Source organism: Elgaria multicarinata, chromosome 1 (assembly GCF_023053635.1).
Source record: "Elgaria multicarinata webbii isolate HBS135686 ecotype San Diego chromosome 1, rElgMul1.1.pri, whole genome shotgun sequence".
NCBI classification, from domain to species: Eukaryota; Metazoa; Chordata; class Lepidosauria; order Squamata; family Anguidae; genus Elgaria; species Elgaria multicarinata.
The window spans coordinates 129,717,447-129,735,015 of record NC_086171.1 but is presented as its reverse complement, the minus strand read 5'-3'; the positions used below and the strand labels follow the sequence as shown (position 1 = coordinate 129,735,015).

Sequence of the window (17,569 nt, the reverse complement as noted above, 5' to 3'; positions counted from 1 at the left end):
GACCTACCTAGCATAACCAATGGTGAGGGATGATGGGAGTTGCAGTCCAACAACATCTGGAGGGCCACATGTTTCCCATACCTGATCTAGGTGTTGTGGATGGAGTTCGAAGGCCCAATGGTCATTACTGGAGTATGCATGGAGTCATTTAAGGATACAAGGGGCATTGGGGCAGGTGAAATTGGTAGTGCTGGAGAAACAAAGAGCTTCTCTAAATGAGCGATTCATAGCATGTTCGTGATTGGCCACTCATGGAAGTTTGTGGGTCCATTACACAATGTCGTTAACAGCCAGAATGTCTCCTGTATTATCCCCTGGAAATTGCGTGTTTGAAAAAAACACAGATAGTGATAATATCTGGGGAAAGCGGGATCTCTCCATCACTAGATGGCGCTTTCTTATTAAATCATAATGGGGTCTTTCCAAGAAGAAAACAAATTGTGTGGTTGAGTGTAGAGGAATGCAGCACAGTGGTGGGATTACTGTGAGGAAGAAAGCCACGGTAAGGAGCGGGATTTTTCCTGTGTGTAGAGAAGCTCAAAGATCATGAGCAGGGATATACTGTAACCATATGATCATCCTTGCCTGTATTGGCTTCCATCTGCCTGAGCTTGTGGCAAGGTGTGTCTGTGCCACCACATGCAAAATTAAGCGTTCGTAACATTATTGCAAACACTGCAAAATTATATGTGTAGTGATGTACCAAATGCTGAATGTTTCCTGTGATGATAGGTGGAAATGACTGGGTTGTTCTGTGTTGAAGTTGTTAAGTGCCAACTTGGGGAGAATTTTCCTTGTGGCTACCAAAGGCTAAAAGGGTAACTATCAGACTGTATTGTAAATGCTATTTACTACAGGGTGATTTATTACAGAATTCAATGGAGATTAATAACACTGGCTTACACTCTATTCAGAAGTAAGTTGCACTGAATTCAATGGAACTTACTCCCAGATAAGTGTGTGTAGAGTGGCAGTCTTACAGAGCAATCCCACAATGGGAGGGAGGAAGGGAGGAGGATCTGAGGTGGACAATTCTTGTGCTCTTCCAGGCTCTCACTGGAAGGGTGGAAGGTGGTGCTGCAGGGATGGGTTTTACCCCCCACCCCCTTCAGTTTTCTTGTCAGGCTTTCTTTCCCTCTCCTGCCCACATGGGTTTCAATGGAAGGAAAGTTAACTTCACCAGCTCCAAGACTGGTGTATTTTTGCCACTAGTTTGGGTGGGAATCAGGGAAATGGGTGGGCTTTATGAGAGGAAAGGTAACCACACCAGTTCTAGGGCTGATGTATTTTTGCCACTTGATTAGGTAGGTATCAGGGAAATGGGCTGTGGACATTTTCACGTTTGCAATGAGGAAGCTTCCAAGGATAGCGAGAGTGATATTTGCTCTATTTTGTGGTGGGGACTTCTTCCCAGGGACCATAGGACTGTAGCCTTAAAATAGCTTCTTCTAACACGTGTTCTTAATTACACTGTAACATACCAAATCTGTTATCCAAGGAATGCAATATGGCATTTAAGAATGTTATTAAAGAGTATGGAAATCAACTTACTGGCTCACCCGTAGGACCTCTGTCTCCCGTGTTTCCAGGAGGACCAGGCAAACCCTGAAAATACAAAGCCAACAGAGAAAAAAGCTGTTTCAAATTCCATATAAAAGGGATTTCATTCCTTGGCTTGCAAATCCAAAACATTGCTCACAAAATCCCTTCGGTGACAGTGAACGGGGTTGTTGTTGTTTTGCACCTCATGAATATGTTCCTACCAAGTGAGTTGGTGTGGTTGATGGGAAAGGACTCCAAAAACAAATTCGATCGGTAATTTAACAATTAAAAACATCTCAAGCTTGGTAAGTAGTTTCCTTAATAGTCTTTGAGCATGCAGAAATGCATGTACCAAAGAGTATGGCTGCAATCCTATATCTGGGAATAAGTCCCATTGAACTTATGTATAGGAATGCACTATCAATATATCGAAGCAATAACAAATGATTGCTGTTTTCTGGTTGGTCTTAATAGGTGTGAGAAACAGAAGAAGCATTGTCAAATTCTGCTTGAGCTTCATATGCTACTTTTACTGTCTTTCTAGAAAATATAATATTCTGTGTGAATGCAGCTGCTGGCCCAGTTCGCATGTCACAAGTGAACATGCACTGTGCTCATGCACATTGCCTGACTGCTCCTGCTCTGAATGGGAGTGGCTAAACAAACCATGGATCTTCCATCTGTAGTTTGATTAGCACCAAGTGTGAACCATGAACTCTGACTTTTCATCATTCATTGTTATTTATTACGGTCACAGACCAGCAAAATCAACACCAAAACATACAAGGGATAGATAAAAAGTGACATAAAAACAAAATACAGCTTGGTGAGTTGCTTCTCTTAGAGGGATTGCTATGTTATTTTTCTAATTTGCATTGAGGTCATGAGAAACTTATAGAGACCCTTTCAGTAATATGGGAGGACACATCCCTTAAACAGATTAATACCAACGTTGTGGAGCTACATCCAGAAAAGGCTGTTAATAAAGGAAAGATTAACTTTTCTCCTGCATTCCTCATACATGTTACAGTGCAAAATGTAATCAACAGATTCTATTGCTCCAGAACCACAGGGACATATCCGTTCAATAACCGGGATCTTACTAAATCGTCCTTCTAGTAATGCTGATGGCAACACATTAAAGCGAGCGAGAGTAAATGCTCTCCTATACTTGGGAATGGTTAAAGCATACAGATATGAAACTGCAGTGAGCCCATAGTTATTAAAATTATTGTAGAGCAATGGAGAGCAAGATTTGTTAGCAGCAGTTCTTAAATGCTGTAGATCTAGATCTATTAGTCTTTGAACAACAAGAGACTGGGCCTTCTGGAGCCCATAGTTGCCTACAGCTTCCACAGAGAAGCCCAGCCTAAGTAGCTTCTTCTCCATCTCTCTCATCCAACGAGTGACATAGGAATCTGAGAGCAGTAAAGAGAGATAGCTACCAGGAGCTGCAAGGAAGTGTAGCCGTAGCCACCATTTAAAGGCCTCGATCCATGCCTTGCATTCAACTGATCTAATAACCACTCTGACCTGTCTTTCCCCTGGCAAACCAGAGAGATAACCCAAGAACAAATCATGGGCTATTTCTCTGGCTAATTAGAGGAAAGACAAGCCAGAGTTTCTGGTTTGCATGTAATGCCAACCAAACCACAGCTGCAAGGTCTGTGCTTTGTTTAGCCGCTAAGTGCTGCTGCATTCACAATAACCCATTTTTAAAAAATATATAAATCTGGGTAATTTTCATGTATGAACCAGGACACTGTGCCACACTAGACCATTTGAAAACAAACAAACAAATGTAGTATGAAGTAGAATGCAAGCAGAAAACAAGTAATTGAGACTAAAAATACTTTCCCATTAAGCATTCTTGAGCAGTGTCAGGGGTATGCTAGCAAGGTTCGTGCCAAAGCTTATGAATCAGAGGTATACACCAGGCACAGAAAATAAAATATATGGTTCATCTTTTTATTACAGGCCCTTGGATAGGCAGTCAATCAAGACTGTTACTGGCATCTCAGGAAAGGCAGTTAGAGCAGGACCAGAATTCAAGATGGGCTATAAGCAGGCAGGACAACAAGTGGAAAGTCAGGTTGGTCAGGCTCAAGACTAAGCGTACAGGCATCAGGATCAGGTATTATACGGTGTCTGAGCTCATGCTCCAAGCCAAAATGGTGACCAGACAGGGTACAGGACCAGGGATCAGAAACAGACAAGCATAATAAGACAGGGATTTAATTTAAACTTTGATTGTAGCATAATACAGGAATGCTTTGCAACAGGACTGAATAGGAAGTCATGATCATTGAAAATAAAAGGGCAATTTGTGTTTTGGCTAAAACTGTTTCACAAAGTCTGTTATGCCTAATGTTGCTTGACTTTATAGCTTATTCCAGAAAGAAGTTCAAAATAGAAGCAATAATATCCTAAAGCTGGAGGTGGTAGCACAGAAAGATTAGAAGGCAAAACAAGGTACTTTTCATCATATTTGCATCTCCTCATGCTGAAAATATCCATGCGATGTATTTTCTACTTTTTAGTAAGCAGTACATTTCAAATATATCAGCAAATCAATATAATAAATGTTATGCTTGTGTTACTCTGGAAAGCAACAGGAAGGGGGCAGCAGATTTCTAAATTAAAACAACAACAACACTTAGAACATCAGCATTTCAAAATATTTCTCTTTCAGCAAGCCTTTAACAATGCTATTTGAGTTATCCTTTTAGTTGGGCTCCTTGAGTTCTTTTTTCATGCTGCTTTTAGCTTAGTATTGTGCTATTTATTAATTTCAAGATTTTAATTATCTGTTTTAGGGCACAATCGTATCAAGATAGTCAGCAGCCTCCAAAGTAAGAAGCTGCCAAGCATCCAATGCAGGTGTTGTGTTTCTCAGAAAGCTCTTACTTTCGATGGGAGACAAATGACGAGGCTTGCTAGGTAATCTACAAAGCTTTTATTAAGCAGCAAACATCTCCTCTACTTGAAAAGAGTCTAATCTCTTGGAAACTTCTCCAAACTAAGCGAGACAATTGTCCAACCAAGGAGAATAGGAAGCCCCTTCCCAAATGCCTGTAACTTCAGAGAGCCTGGTGCGGAGGCAGGTTCTGGCGCAATCCTAGTCGGACCGACTTTCTCATGCCTTCCTTCCACTCTGTGTGTTTTAGCTTCCGGTGGTCCCTAGCATCAGCTAGCTTGTCGGGGCGCTCTCCTCCGGAAGAAAGCTCACTTCCCACTGAGTGTGTAGGATTTGGCCTTGAGGAGAGAAGCTCTGGAGAGGGCTGACTCCCAGCTGGTGAATCACCCATGAGAGCTTCCTCTCCCACTGGTATAGGCTGGCTGGTGTCTGGCGCTGCCTCCTCTAGGTCCGAATCTGATTCTGATTGATTACCTGAAACACCTTCTCCCAAAGCAAGGGCAGTACAGTTAGACATGACACCAGTGCTGCCAGAGCAGATCCCCACTGCCATGTTTTGGTTGCCCTGCATTTTCGCTACCAGCTGAGCTTCTGAGTAGAAGAGACGGATGCTGGGGCATGCATAGGAAGCTGCATAATGTAGCTTCCCCAATCTCCTCACCTCCAAGCCCTGGGACCACACACTATTCCCTGTCTCTACACTCCATTTCCGAGTATGGAGACATAGCTGGTATGGAGAGAACTGTGCCAGCTATGAGGGGGAAGGGGAAGAAGTGGGGAGTGTGGTTTCTGGACTCTAAGATTGGAACCCTGGTTCCAACCTCAGATCCCAGAAATTGAAAAATCCCTTGTCCTGCAGATGCTGTCTAGGGAACAGTGGATTGCTGCCTTACAATTGTTTTTATCTTTCATGTTGTTGGTTGAACTTAGTTAGCTGCCTTGAGTGCAATGCAAAGGGTGAAATCAAAATGCAGGGAGAGCACAAACTAAAGGAGATAAACATGTTTGCAATGCATTGCAAGTTCTTTTATCTTTTCAAAATAGTACTTCCCCTAGAAAAGCTCAAATTTCCATGTGTGTCTGTACTGTACTGTATTCTCCTAAGGAAAACAATTAGTTTAGGTCTATATCAGAACATGCAGCTACTCTGGATCGGACCAAGGTCCATTTAGTTCAGCATTCTGTCTCCATCAGTGATATCCACAAGCATGGCATGGTGGCGTTCCTATTTTTAGGAACCCATGGACAGTTTAGATGCTCTCCATGTATATTTAACATTGAGATTTATTTTTGTCCAAATGTCATTACTTTGCATTCACTTATTTTGACTCATGTTTGCAATACTGGCAACCATAAGCATTTTCCGTATCTGCCACTGCCATCTGCTACTGCTGTTAAATGAGCATTTTTCTTATCTGCCACAGGCAGCTGCTAACGGGATGGCACTTTATCCCTCTCTCCTCCCCCTGCAGCCCTCCCTGCCACTCAAAAAACTGCTCCGGAGGGTTTCCTAGATTTTGGGGGCTGCAGAGGTTATCATCACCCCCTTCCTAGGGTCTGGTGACGGCCCTATTTCTGTTGGGTACAACCTAATATGTTTTAAGTGAAATCTTATGGAAACAAAATTTTAAAATACACTTTTAATGTGGGATGTATTACCACAGCTGCTAAATGTTTTCTTATGTTTGATTCTGAACTACTCGAACCCCATTTAAGTATAGCTCCTTGAACATTCCCACTTCTGTTTTCTTATACAGTGCAAAGCAGATGTGGGTGGGTTCAGACTGAGCAGCGGACTAGCAGGAGAGGAAGGGGTTGTTTAACTGTTTCTTTGCCAGATGTTTATTCATTCAAACCCACTTCAAGCCACTTTCCAGCCCATGAAGGGGGAAAAATATGGGCTCCCATATCTTTTATCCCTCGGGGGGGGGGGAATCCTGGGGGTGATTTTATAAACAGCTGGCAAAAAAAGATTAAACAAACTGTTCCTCTCCTGCCAGTCCTTTGCTCAATCTAAAGCCACCCACAATTGTTTTACAGTACAAGAAACAGTAGTTTTACCATCAATAGCAGGAACAACGTAACAGGACAGCTTTCATTGGTCATAATTGATCAACTGAAGCCCCTTGGATGAAAGATATAAAACAATGTAAGCACACAGTTTTATGTTATGACAATGGCAATATAAATAAATATTTTGCATAAGCATGAAGAACTTACTGCTGCTCCTGGATCACCTCTTTCTCCGGGGTTACCAGCTTTGCCCTGTTCAAATAAAATGAAGGAAATGCAAGTGTCAAATACATTTGAAAGCAATGACTGGTTAAAATTACTACTGTAACTACTGATACAGAAAGAAAACTACTTCTCTGGCACGTACAATGAGTCCAGGGATGCCTTTTTTCCCTGTGTCACCGCTCTCTCCCTGGGGAAAAGGAAACAATACAGAGCTAATTTAATGTAAATTTACCAGGCAGTTGACAATCACTACAATTCTTTTTCTAACTCACAAACTCTTGACCTTTGTCAACACAAATGCATCAGTTCTTAATGCTAACAAAAGATGAACACATCAAACTCCAAAATGAACAAGTGTAGAATTAAGAGACAACACAGAACTGACAAATCACATCTTGACAGAAGAGGATTTATCTTTCATTCACATAACAACAACAACAACAACAACCGTTAATCACACCATGACACCCTTTCAGGAGCACAAGTAAGAAAAAACAAGCAAATATTACCTTAATACCTTGTGTCCCTTGCTCTCCTGGAGGGCCGTCCTGACCTCTTGGTCCCTACAAATTAAAAATAAATTTCCTGGTGAACATGTGCAGATTCGTCAACTTGACAGTATTTTAGAATTTAAAAAAGCAATAAAGAGTGATCTATTCTGGCAGGCCTATCCAGTGAAATTTTAGAATGTTTTCAGGATGTTTTAATCATGTATGGTATGTTTTAATTCGTTTTAATGTGTATTTTATCTCATGTTTTTATACTGTTTGTTTTACACTTTGAATTGTTTTAGTTTTTTTGAACTGCCCAGGGAGCTTCGGCTATTGGGCAGTATAAAAATGCAATAAATAATAATAATTATAATAATAATGTGTGTATATGAGTTAGGACAGAGGTGGGCAACTGTGGCGGCAGGGTCTTGCTATTTACTGTTTTACTCTGTACAGCACCATGTACATTGATGGTGCTATATAAATAAATAAATAAATAATAATAATAAGGTCTGGGGGCATTTTTGCTCCCTGGAACCCATTCCCATGGGCTGTATCGACCCCCATGGGCTGTACCCTAACCCCCCCCTCAGTAGGCATCAATTTTTAAATGGCATCTGTAGTGCTATGGATCACCCAAAGGGTCAGAATTCGCTTGTTTGCAATCTACTCCTGAGTAAACACACATATAATCAGGCTGAAAGTGTGGTATTTGAATTTTCCATATCTGAAAATGAAAACATGACATTGGTCATATGATGTACTTTTGATTTGAAGATGGCTGTCTTTCACTGTTTCTATTAGGTTGATAATGTTCACCAGTGATCCATCAGAGATTTCAATGCAACTAGTATCCCTTGTGGAAACAACCTGAATTTAGCACTGTTTTTTCTTCTAGTCCAAAACAGCTATGGCTGTTCTCATGAAATACAGCTGTCTCTAGCAGTTTAGATGTACTTCCTATGGACTCATCCTCAGCTGTCATTGTGGAATCAAGACACAATTAAATGAAAAAGGGTAGGGAGGGGGGAAAGCAAATTCTGCCATCTCCTGCTTGGGACCCATCTTCCATCTATTACCCTCTAGTAGAACGAGGAAGATGGGATATCATCTCCCTAAGAACTAACATCAAAGACAGCAATAGTTAGACTCCACCTGATTTCTAGGGATCCTAAATTCGTACTAGAGATTCATGTCCCCCACAGACCATTCAAAATGTAAGTTAACAATTGAACCCATGCATTACAGAGGGGTCAAGTTATCATGTAATATAACAGCTAACTCAGGCTTGAAATTTGAAATTTGTGCGCACACCCAAGGAAAGCAGAAATGGCCACTGGTGATAAGGTTGCCCAGTTGGCTGCATCCCAAAGCATACTCTTGAAAGAGTAGCTGCCAACTCTTGAAAGACAAACTCTGGTACCAGGATAGAGTCCCATATTAAAGGGGTGGAACCAAGTAAGTGAAGACAGGGCAGGGGTGAGTGTCTACCACTCTGTTATTTGTTTCCTACTTTACAAAGTTCCTGTGAGATGTGTTTGGTAATGGAGACAGAAAATGTCCTACAATCAATCTCTTTCTCTGTGTGCCTCAGATATTGTTTTGAAAAGTTGTGTTTGTAGACTCTCTGGGTGTTTGTGTAATCAGTTTCCCCTAAACAAAGACAAACCACTAGTACAGCCCTGTTAGGATGACATACTCAGGGAAACTGGTTTATGTTAGGCTCGCTGATATAGAACAAACATGTTTGAGACTCTAAGGCCTGGCCTCCACGTTGTGAGGAGAATTCTAAGAGGGACTGAGAAAAGGTTCTGAGGGGCAACTATTTTCTTGGCCATTCAAGAAGGAGTCACCTTCTTGACCAAAGCTGTAAGACAAGTTCTGCTTTAAGATAAAAATCAGGAGAGCAGCTCCTTTACCACTTCAGCCAAGGGACAATTAAAAGTAGTACTCCTAAAACTAGATTTTACAAAAAAAGAGACTTTACAATAGTTCTAGGTGGGAAGCATAAAGAAACAAAATCAACACACTCTTCAACCTCAGGCATGCCTCTTACAAGATGTCACTTTGTTTTCTATTGTAAATTTGGTTTTCTGAAATTGAATGTTTCATATATGCGCATACTTATATACTTCTGCTATTCAAAGTCAGGAGGCAGTCCAGCTGCTCAGGCAAAGGCTTTCATACAGTTTGGAGCTGCTCTTAACATTAGGAGTGAGGAGCTAGGCCAGAAATTTCCATTACAGGCAATGGAACTTTATTGGCTCCTGAGGTCACCTGATTCTGCTGGACATGAAAGCTGCAGTAAGCCTCCAGCCATTTGCAAGGGTAGGACTGTAGAACAGTAGTGATCAGGCAAGCATTTCAGTCTGCCTACAAGTTGCCTGGTGCCACTGGGAATGGCACTCTCAGAGTCCTCAGGTCAGGGCCCAAGCATGGGGAGCGGTCCAGGAGAAAGGGTACAGTTTACTGGCACCCAGAGTAGCCCAGGCTATAACTCCATTACTATGAGGGAAAAAGAGAGGGGCTAAATTGTAGATCATGTCTGAGGACAGTAATGGAAACATTTCCCTCTATCTATGTTCCTGTTGTCCAGTTCTTGTGAGATTTTTCAGAGCCAATCAAAGAAAGCAATTTTTAAGCACAACAAGCAACATGCTGAACAGTGAATTGCTGGTCATGGAGAAAGCCAAGGAGAGCAGACTTGAGCTGGATGAAAAGGGAAGAGATAAAATGCTGGGCATCAATATTTATTTATTTATTTATTTATTACATTTCTATACCGCCCAATAGCCAGAGCTCTCTGGGCGGTTCACAAAAATTAAAAAAAAATAGCATCTTGATTACATCTCCCAAGCTTCCACAGGCCTTATATAAGATATGGCCCAACTGCAACCCCAAGGGCAGATCCAGCCCATGGCTAACCCTCCTTAGCCTTGCCCCCCCCCCCACGAATTAGGCTTTGGTGGGGGGGAAACTTCCATTGGTGCCAATGGAAACTTTTATCCCCAAATCAAACTACAACATGTGGGAAGGAGTGTGTGTGGTGGGGAGAGTTGCAGCTGGTGAGGGAAGGTTTAATCACGGCAATTATGCTTAGAGCCTGAGGAATAAGTGTTGGTGCGATTTTTTCTTCTAAACCTGATTGCTACATTGTGGCAGGAATTATTTTTGAAGGGAGGACAGAGAGAGAAGGGAAGAAAGGGGGGACAGATGGAGAGAATGGGGTGGCTCAGGCCACCATTGGCTCTGATTCCACCTGCATTTAGATTTGGCACATGTCCCATCTGGCTTGGGCCCCACCCACAGCCAGTATTCTGCACCCAACAGATTCACCCCCCTCCCCAGGGAACATGGCCCTTGACATAAAAAAGTTTCCCCAACATGCCTTATTTTTACATTAAACAAGAAAGGCAGTAAGACATAATTTTGTGGAGACCCCTAGTTGGTTAAACATCAGCTATCACTACAGAAATTGTCCATCAAGAATGAGATGAGCTACTCCAATACAGTTCTGCAAAATGCCACAAGACCCACAATCATAGGTATCATCAGCATAATCTTTAAGTATTCCTTTAAGTGTCTGAAATGGGATTGGTCCCTAAATGTTTGTTTCTGTAAAATGAACGAGCTGAAATATAGAGCAGGATGTATCTAAAGTTTGAATCCAAGTATAATTCTCTTAGTTGCAACAGACTAAAAATGCTCTTGTGCATTCCAGTATTTCTATATATAGCACACTGACTCACTGTTGGCATTGCTGAACTGGATCGAACAGAAGCGTAATTTCCCACTACAGTGACTGCATGATAAACAAAATATTCAATTTGGCTGTGGTCACTCATGCTGGGCTGCCTATTGTATGATTCCATACAAATAAAACTGATGAAAGTATAACACTGCCAAATTAGCTACTGCCTGACTCGCCCTATGGCATGGATTCAAATAAAATAATAGGGCAAAGCACACAAAGGGCTTCTTCACACGAGCGAAATAAGGCACGCTTGTGACTGGCTGCTCATGGAAGTTTGCGGGTCCTTTTCACAACGTTGGTAACCTCCATCATGTCCCCAGTAATTCTGTTTTTAAATAAACCCTGTGATATCCTGATTCTCAGGATTTCCTGTCCTGTTCAGGGGAAGTTGCGCTACAAAGCACCCACTAGAGAGTGCAGTCCCATTCAATACTATGCAAACGAGAGGAGAGGAAGCTTTCAATTACAAACCACATGGTCGCCCCTCTCCGCCTGTATAAAGCAGCCCTATTATGTCCATGCAAGAGAAGCAGGAAGCAAAGCCCCAGTAAAGAATTGTGATTTCTACTTAATCTAAAGAAGCCCTTAGATATACCATTTATATACCACTTTGGAGTTTTTAGAGGCCTTCATATAAATTATCTTCACAACTGTTACAACCACCCTGTAAGGTAATTTTGTATTTTTATTCCCATATTGCAATAAGTAGACCAAGGTCACATAGGATAAAATCCTTTTCACAATTACCTGGGAATATGTGCAAATAGGGACAGATGTCCAAGTAAACATGCATAGAATTGTGCTGTTAGCAAGTTTGCAGCTGAGGTGAGATATGAAGTGGATCTCTGCTGCTTCACAGTTCACACAAGCAATTCGGATTAATAAGCTTATCATATATCTTCCTCATTCCTTCTAACAGCAATCTCCACTGGTGAGTGCTGACAAGATTGTCATCAGAGGAAACATTGTCTTAGCTACTTCTTTTTGTAGAGAGATGCGCAGTGTGGAGGGGGACGGTTCCCGCCAAAAAGGCTCTTAGCTATGGAAAATTCCTGAAGCAGGGCTTCGCACAGGCGTACAGCCCATGTGTGTGATGCACAGAGACCACGATGAAGAACAAGAGACAAATATCAACATGCTTGGGAGAACCCCAAGGTTTGCATGAGTACAAACTCGTAGATTTTATAATTTGAACCTATAGAGAGAAGTGGTAGTGGTGAGTAAGTGTTTAAAGGAGTGACCTTTACTATTTTTCAAACAGGGGCCACTTTGGCTCTAGGCACTGATGCCAAGGCCACTTGGAGCCTTTTCCAGGGATGGGTGGCGGGGGCTCTTCTCTTCCTCTTAAGACATTGTGCCCTGGGACTCAGCTACAAGCCCTTTCAGGACTGTGCTCCCATCATCCAAGCAAGGCCTCATCAGTCAAATCACCAAGTCATGAGCCAGGCAAATTTTGAGCGGCTCACTTTGGATTGGGATGGATGTTTTTCTCGCCCTGAGGGAGTGCTGTGCTCTACTCAGTGCTGCAAAATTTCCTAGGCAGGGTCCACATTGCTCTCTTGCTCTCTCATCTGCATATTCAATTCCACCGCCAGCACCTGTGACCACTGCAGCTAGCCAATCATGTTGGTTTTTTGCTCTTGGGCTTCTCCCGCATTACAGCTAAGTGGTTGACTGCTCCTGTGATCTCCTCTCCCCACCCCCACTTCAGCCACCTCGACAGCTGATGAGCACTTCTTTTCCATCGCTTCTTAACAACTTTTTCTTAACACTCACTCACACTAATCTATTAAGGAGAGAAAGACGGCATAGCTGCACAATACCTTTTGACTGGTAGTGTTAGGAAGCACCCCTGGAGTCTGGAGTTCAGAATGGAACCTGAGAGACTTGGGCTGAAGTAATTAGCATCTAGACTAACTACTACACCACCCCACGCTCCACACTCAAGCCAAAAAGTATAGCACAGAGAAGAAATAAAGAATTAGTTTCTACAGGAGTCAGCTATATTAATTTATAAATTACTCTCTGGGTGTACTTCACATGTGCAGATTTGCATGCAGTGGCATCATCACAGCACCCAATGCATGTTTGCAGGGATGGGAGAGGCTATATCCACACCTGCCTTTCTCTGTCCCAACAGGAGATCAGCTGAAAACACATCTGAGATCTTTATATAGTACAAGCGTAAGAATCTATGGAAGTTCTATACAGCACCATGAAAATTGATGGCGCTATATAAATAAATATTAATAATAATATTAATAATAGAAGTCTCACAACTCTATCTTAGGTAGAACAAAATACTACTACTCACTCTTTGACCTTTAGAGCCCTGTGGACCTGGAGGTCCTCTTGCTCCTGAAGGACCCTAAGAATTAAATAAGGTTTTAAACTTTAATAATTTTAGAAGACCAGAGGCTGATGACAAAGAAAAAAAGTTAAACAATCATTTTGCTCTGCCCATTGCAAGTTGTTCAATCAATTGGATTTACATCTTCTTTCTAGTTATGAAGTGATAACATGATGTAAAGACATCAATAAGTTATTTACACCAGTTTTCCAAATAGCATTTCAAGCAGAGGGATCTTAAGAACCATTTTGCTAAAGGAAAGTAATTTGGCTAGCTTGCCTCTAAGGGTGCAACCTTATGCATGTTTAGACAGAAAAAAGTCCTGCAAGTCCTACAACTGGCTGAGGCGTGCTGGAAGTTGTAGGGATTTTTTTCTGTCTAAACAGGGATAGGTTTATGCCCTAAGTGACTAGTCCAGACCTCTTATTGCAATCTGCAATTAGAATTACAAGTTTTTGTCAAAAGAATAGAAGCCTGCTTTAAGAACATAAGAAGAGCCATGCTGGATCAGGCCAAGGGTCCATCTAGTCCAGCACTCTGTTCATATAGTTCACACTGCTTTGTTAGGGTTTTATTGTACCATTCTTCTAAAAAGCTCAAGGTGGCAAACTATCTCTAGGTTAGGCTGAGACGTGCCTAAAACCACCCAATGTGCTTCACGTCTTAGCAGCCACTTGAACCCAGGTCTTCCTTGGCCCAGCCCATCTCACCATGTTGATTTTTTAAAGTTGTATGTTTCAGCAACTTACAATTATTGAATTTAATTGAGCAAGCATATTAAGAAAACTCCATTTATACGAGTCAAATTGTTATTTTAACATCTTAAAACAAGTGGGTTTTTGTTTTGTTCTTTGGTAAAAACACAATGATATATCCGTCATGCTGTTCCTGCTTGACTAAAAAGTTCAGACTTTTAAATAAATTAGGGTGCAATTGTGTGTTTAGATAGAAAGTCCTACAACTCCCAGCATTCCCCAGCCAGCATAGGACTGCACTCTTAGTTCCATGTTTCCTAGTTGCTATTAGAGCATCATGACAAAGGACAATCTCGATTGGTTTGGATCCAATGGGCCCCTACTACTCATGCAAGCAGCTTGAATGCAGGAGAAGCTTCTGCAAACACAGTAAAGTGGGGGCAGGGAGTAATTTTCACCGATTTCATGTCTCCTCTGCAGCTTCCCATGTAGCCTCCCATACTGTTTCAGAGTTCCACAGCCTTCCAGAACAGATTTTCAGGGACACAAGTGGAATCAGCAAAAACAACTTCATCTTCCGCTGAATCAAAGCCCCTACTTGCAAACAGAAGGGCACCGTTGGATTCAATCCACTGTTCTTGTTCCATTAATTTCAGTAACAGAGTTAAGCATGAGTTTAAATGTCCTCTTTTGAATTCAAGGAGCTTACAAGTCCTGAACTTTGGCTTAATTAGACCCTGTACCAGTTGGTAAATTTTTGTGTAAAGATACAGTATATACTAACAAACCTATGCTTAAAATATAACTGAGAAGTCATAGAATATAGAATCATAGAATAGTAGAGTTGGAAGGGACCTAAAAGGCCATCGAGTCCAACCTCCTGCTCAATGCGGGATTTGCAATGTGATTTGTAACAAGCTGCACCAAACAGAAAACAAACATATTTTATACTTACAGGCAATCCTTGTGGACCTATACCCCCAGGGCCACCTGGAGGTCCCGGGTAACCCTGACATGGAAAGAAATATAGAATGGTTGGAGGTTGGCTGTTTGATAGCCCAGTAGAACTTTAGTTACTGAAATGCTCCCAAAGGTTGTTGGGTTTTTTTTAACACACTGCTTGCAACTCATGGACTGAGTTCGGATGATATATTAGGCAACGGAGGGGATAATAGCACACTCACAGTTCATTTTTCTTCTGGTCCTCCTCACACAAGATGTTGCCCCTCCCCTTGTTGCATGGCTGAAAGTCCCAGTAATCTTCTGGGCTGTCGGTACTCCTCCCTCCTCCCTCAGTCTTCCTGGCTGCATCCCATGAGCCATTGCAAGTTCTGCCAGCTGTATAGGAGCAGCTGGGGTGTTTTCACCCGTTCCTGCCGGAGAACTCTATGGCCAATGGAATAGTGCACTCGATGGAGGGGGGGAGCCCTCCACACAACATCTTAATCAATTGATTATTGAATAAGCAAAGGAGCAGCCCATTGTTTTTTTCTGTTGATAAAAATAGCAAAATAGCATACTGTGTGTGCGTTGTTCCCCCACATGACACAATAATCAACTCAACTGACACTTGCCTCCCCCACACTGATTATTGTGTCGTCTGAACCCAGCATGGGCTGTGAATTGGACCATGTGAACTCTGTTAGCCAGGAAAACCCAAGAGACCATTTCTTATTGGAGACTGTCAATGCTTCCCTTGGGAAAGCAGGTTCCCAGAAAGCTTCAAGGCCTGGCTGGTTAAGAAGTCTTGTCAATTACTCCAGGGCCTGGTCTTTAACCTTCTTTTTGAAGCAGGATACCAGATTGGTTGGCTTTCTCAGGTGCATTTGAATGATTTTAGACTTTTATGCACATGTCTGGCTAATTTCTTATTGGGTTATGGCTGGAGAGTTTGTTTGTGGCTCTGTTAAGATGTTTCATACTATTTTAAAAAGAAGTTAACACACACACAAAATATCACATGATTGGTTGCAATTCTTCTTGAAAACTAGGTCACAGTATTTCACAGTATATCACCGTAGCAGCTGACCATACAGCAGCTTCTCATTTTTATCAGATTGAGGCTAGTTCACACAAATGTCTCTTCATAGGAACGCTGACATAGTCCTAAAATGCATCCTAAAAAGTGGATTATCTGAAAGTACTGAGTGTTCTTTCCTGTTCTTTGCAAGAGCTCTTTTCAAAGTGAACCTTAGCAAAATCCAAATGAAAAGTACACGTTAATTTGTTATGCACTAAGTTAACTTGTTTTCTCACTATACTATTTGTTAAAGCAAAACAATGGTCAGAGAAGCCTGTTTCTTATATAAATCTGGAATCTCAGTAATTACTTACCACGACACCTTTTTCGCCTGGAGGGCCCATTGGGCCTGGACTACCCCTCTCTCCCTTAAAGGTAAACAACAAAAATAGAGAAGCTTGTATGTTGTTATTGCATTGTTCTTTCTCTGACTTCTGCGAGGAGAGTTGAGCAGAATTGCAGTGGTGGCCTCTACAATGGGACCTAAAGTGGAAGCATGAATAGTAACTCTTGGATCTACAATACCCCCTATGCATCCATGGGGAGGGAGAGTAAGACCTGTAGCTGTGTCTGTCCTTAGAATGACTACACGGAGAAAACTTTTCTCTAGCACTTGGGGGGATGTATCTCTAGATGCCCTACTGTCTGTTCAGAAGTGAATGGAGAGTGACTAAATAAGGTAGTGGTCAGAAGTGTCTTTAATGTATCACAGAAGATTCGAATGGATGCACTCTCCCTTTGAGGAGACAGACTGACAGTGGATACGCTTTCCCTGCCCCATAGGAATGACACTTACAGAGACCTCGGATGACTCATGTCTCTTTGTTTGTTGGGAGAACATGTTTAGACTGTGTGTGACCAGCTGTCTAGGAAATTTTGCAGAGAGATATGGACACTAGAGCCAAGGCACTCCTTTGACTGACACATTCCTGGGTTGGTGCCTGCGCAGCAGTAGCCCAGAACACTGGTTGGGAGAAAGAACCACATGCTGGCTGGTCAGGAAGGAGAAAAAATGGCATAGTGAGGAGACAACCCTCTTCCCTCTTGTTCTGCTGGAGACAACTTAGAAGAGGGTCTCCCTCCATTCTGCTCCTCTGCCTGAAATGATGTTCCAAATTGTGTGGGGGTGGGGTAGGGGGTAGCATTGGGTTCTCAAGGTGAGGCAGCCTTATTGCCCGCCTGCAATTAAGGGGGTAATCTGGGGGTCAAGGAGGAAGGTCCCTCCTCTTCTGGAAATGAGAACTGGAAATTGCCTTTCTGGCCCCAGAGAAGGAACCTTTCCCATGCTAGTTGTTCTCTTCTACACCATGACAAAGTCACTTTTCCTTCCTTCTAAAGCCCTGATCCAGCTGCAGTTGTGCCTGAACGCATACTGAAATGCATACTTGGACATGTATTGGAATGTGCATTCAAAGCACATGGCCCACCAGGACCAATAGAGACTGCCGACAGACAACATATGGGTTTGAGCTAATAGTACTGCATAGTTAAGAATTAACAGAGTGCTTTCAAAACTGCCCCTTTATATCAAAAGAATATTGTCAAAATACTTATAATGAAGT

General features: G+C 42.2%; 1 protein-coding gene across 1 annotated transcript in view; it reads right to left on the bottom strand.

Moving 5' to 3' along the window:
* COL24A1 (collagen type XXIV alpha 1 chain) overlaps nt 1-17,569 on the bottom strand; it is a 254,996-nt gene that overhangs the window by 70,022 nt on the left and 167,405 nt on the right. The window contains exons 26-32 of the mRNA XM_063136778.1: nt 16,322-16,375; nt 14,943-14,996; nt 13,257-13,310; nt 7,207-7,260; nt 6,840-6,884; nt 6,680-6,724; nt 1,552-1,605 (exon numbers count right to left, since the gene is read on the bottom strand). Coding sequence (XP_062992848.1) covers nt 1,552-1,605; nt 6,680-6,724; nt 6,840-6,884; nt 7,207-7,260; nt 13,257-13,310; nt 14,943-14,996; nt 16,322-16,375 — 360 coding nt within the window. The remainder of the gene's footprint in view (nt 1-1,551; nt 1,606-6,679; nt 6,725-6,839; nt 6,885-7,206; nt 7,261-13,256; nt 13,311-14,942; nt 14,997-16,321; nt 16,376-17,569) is intronic.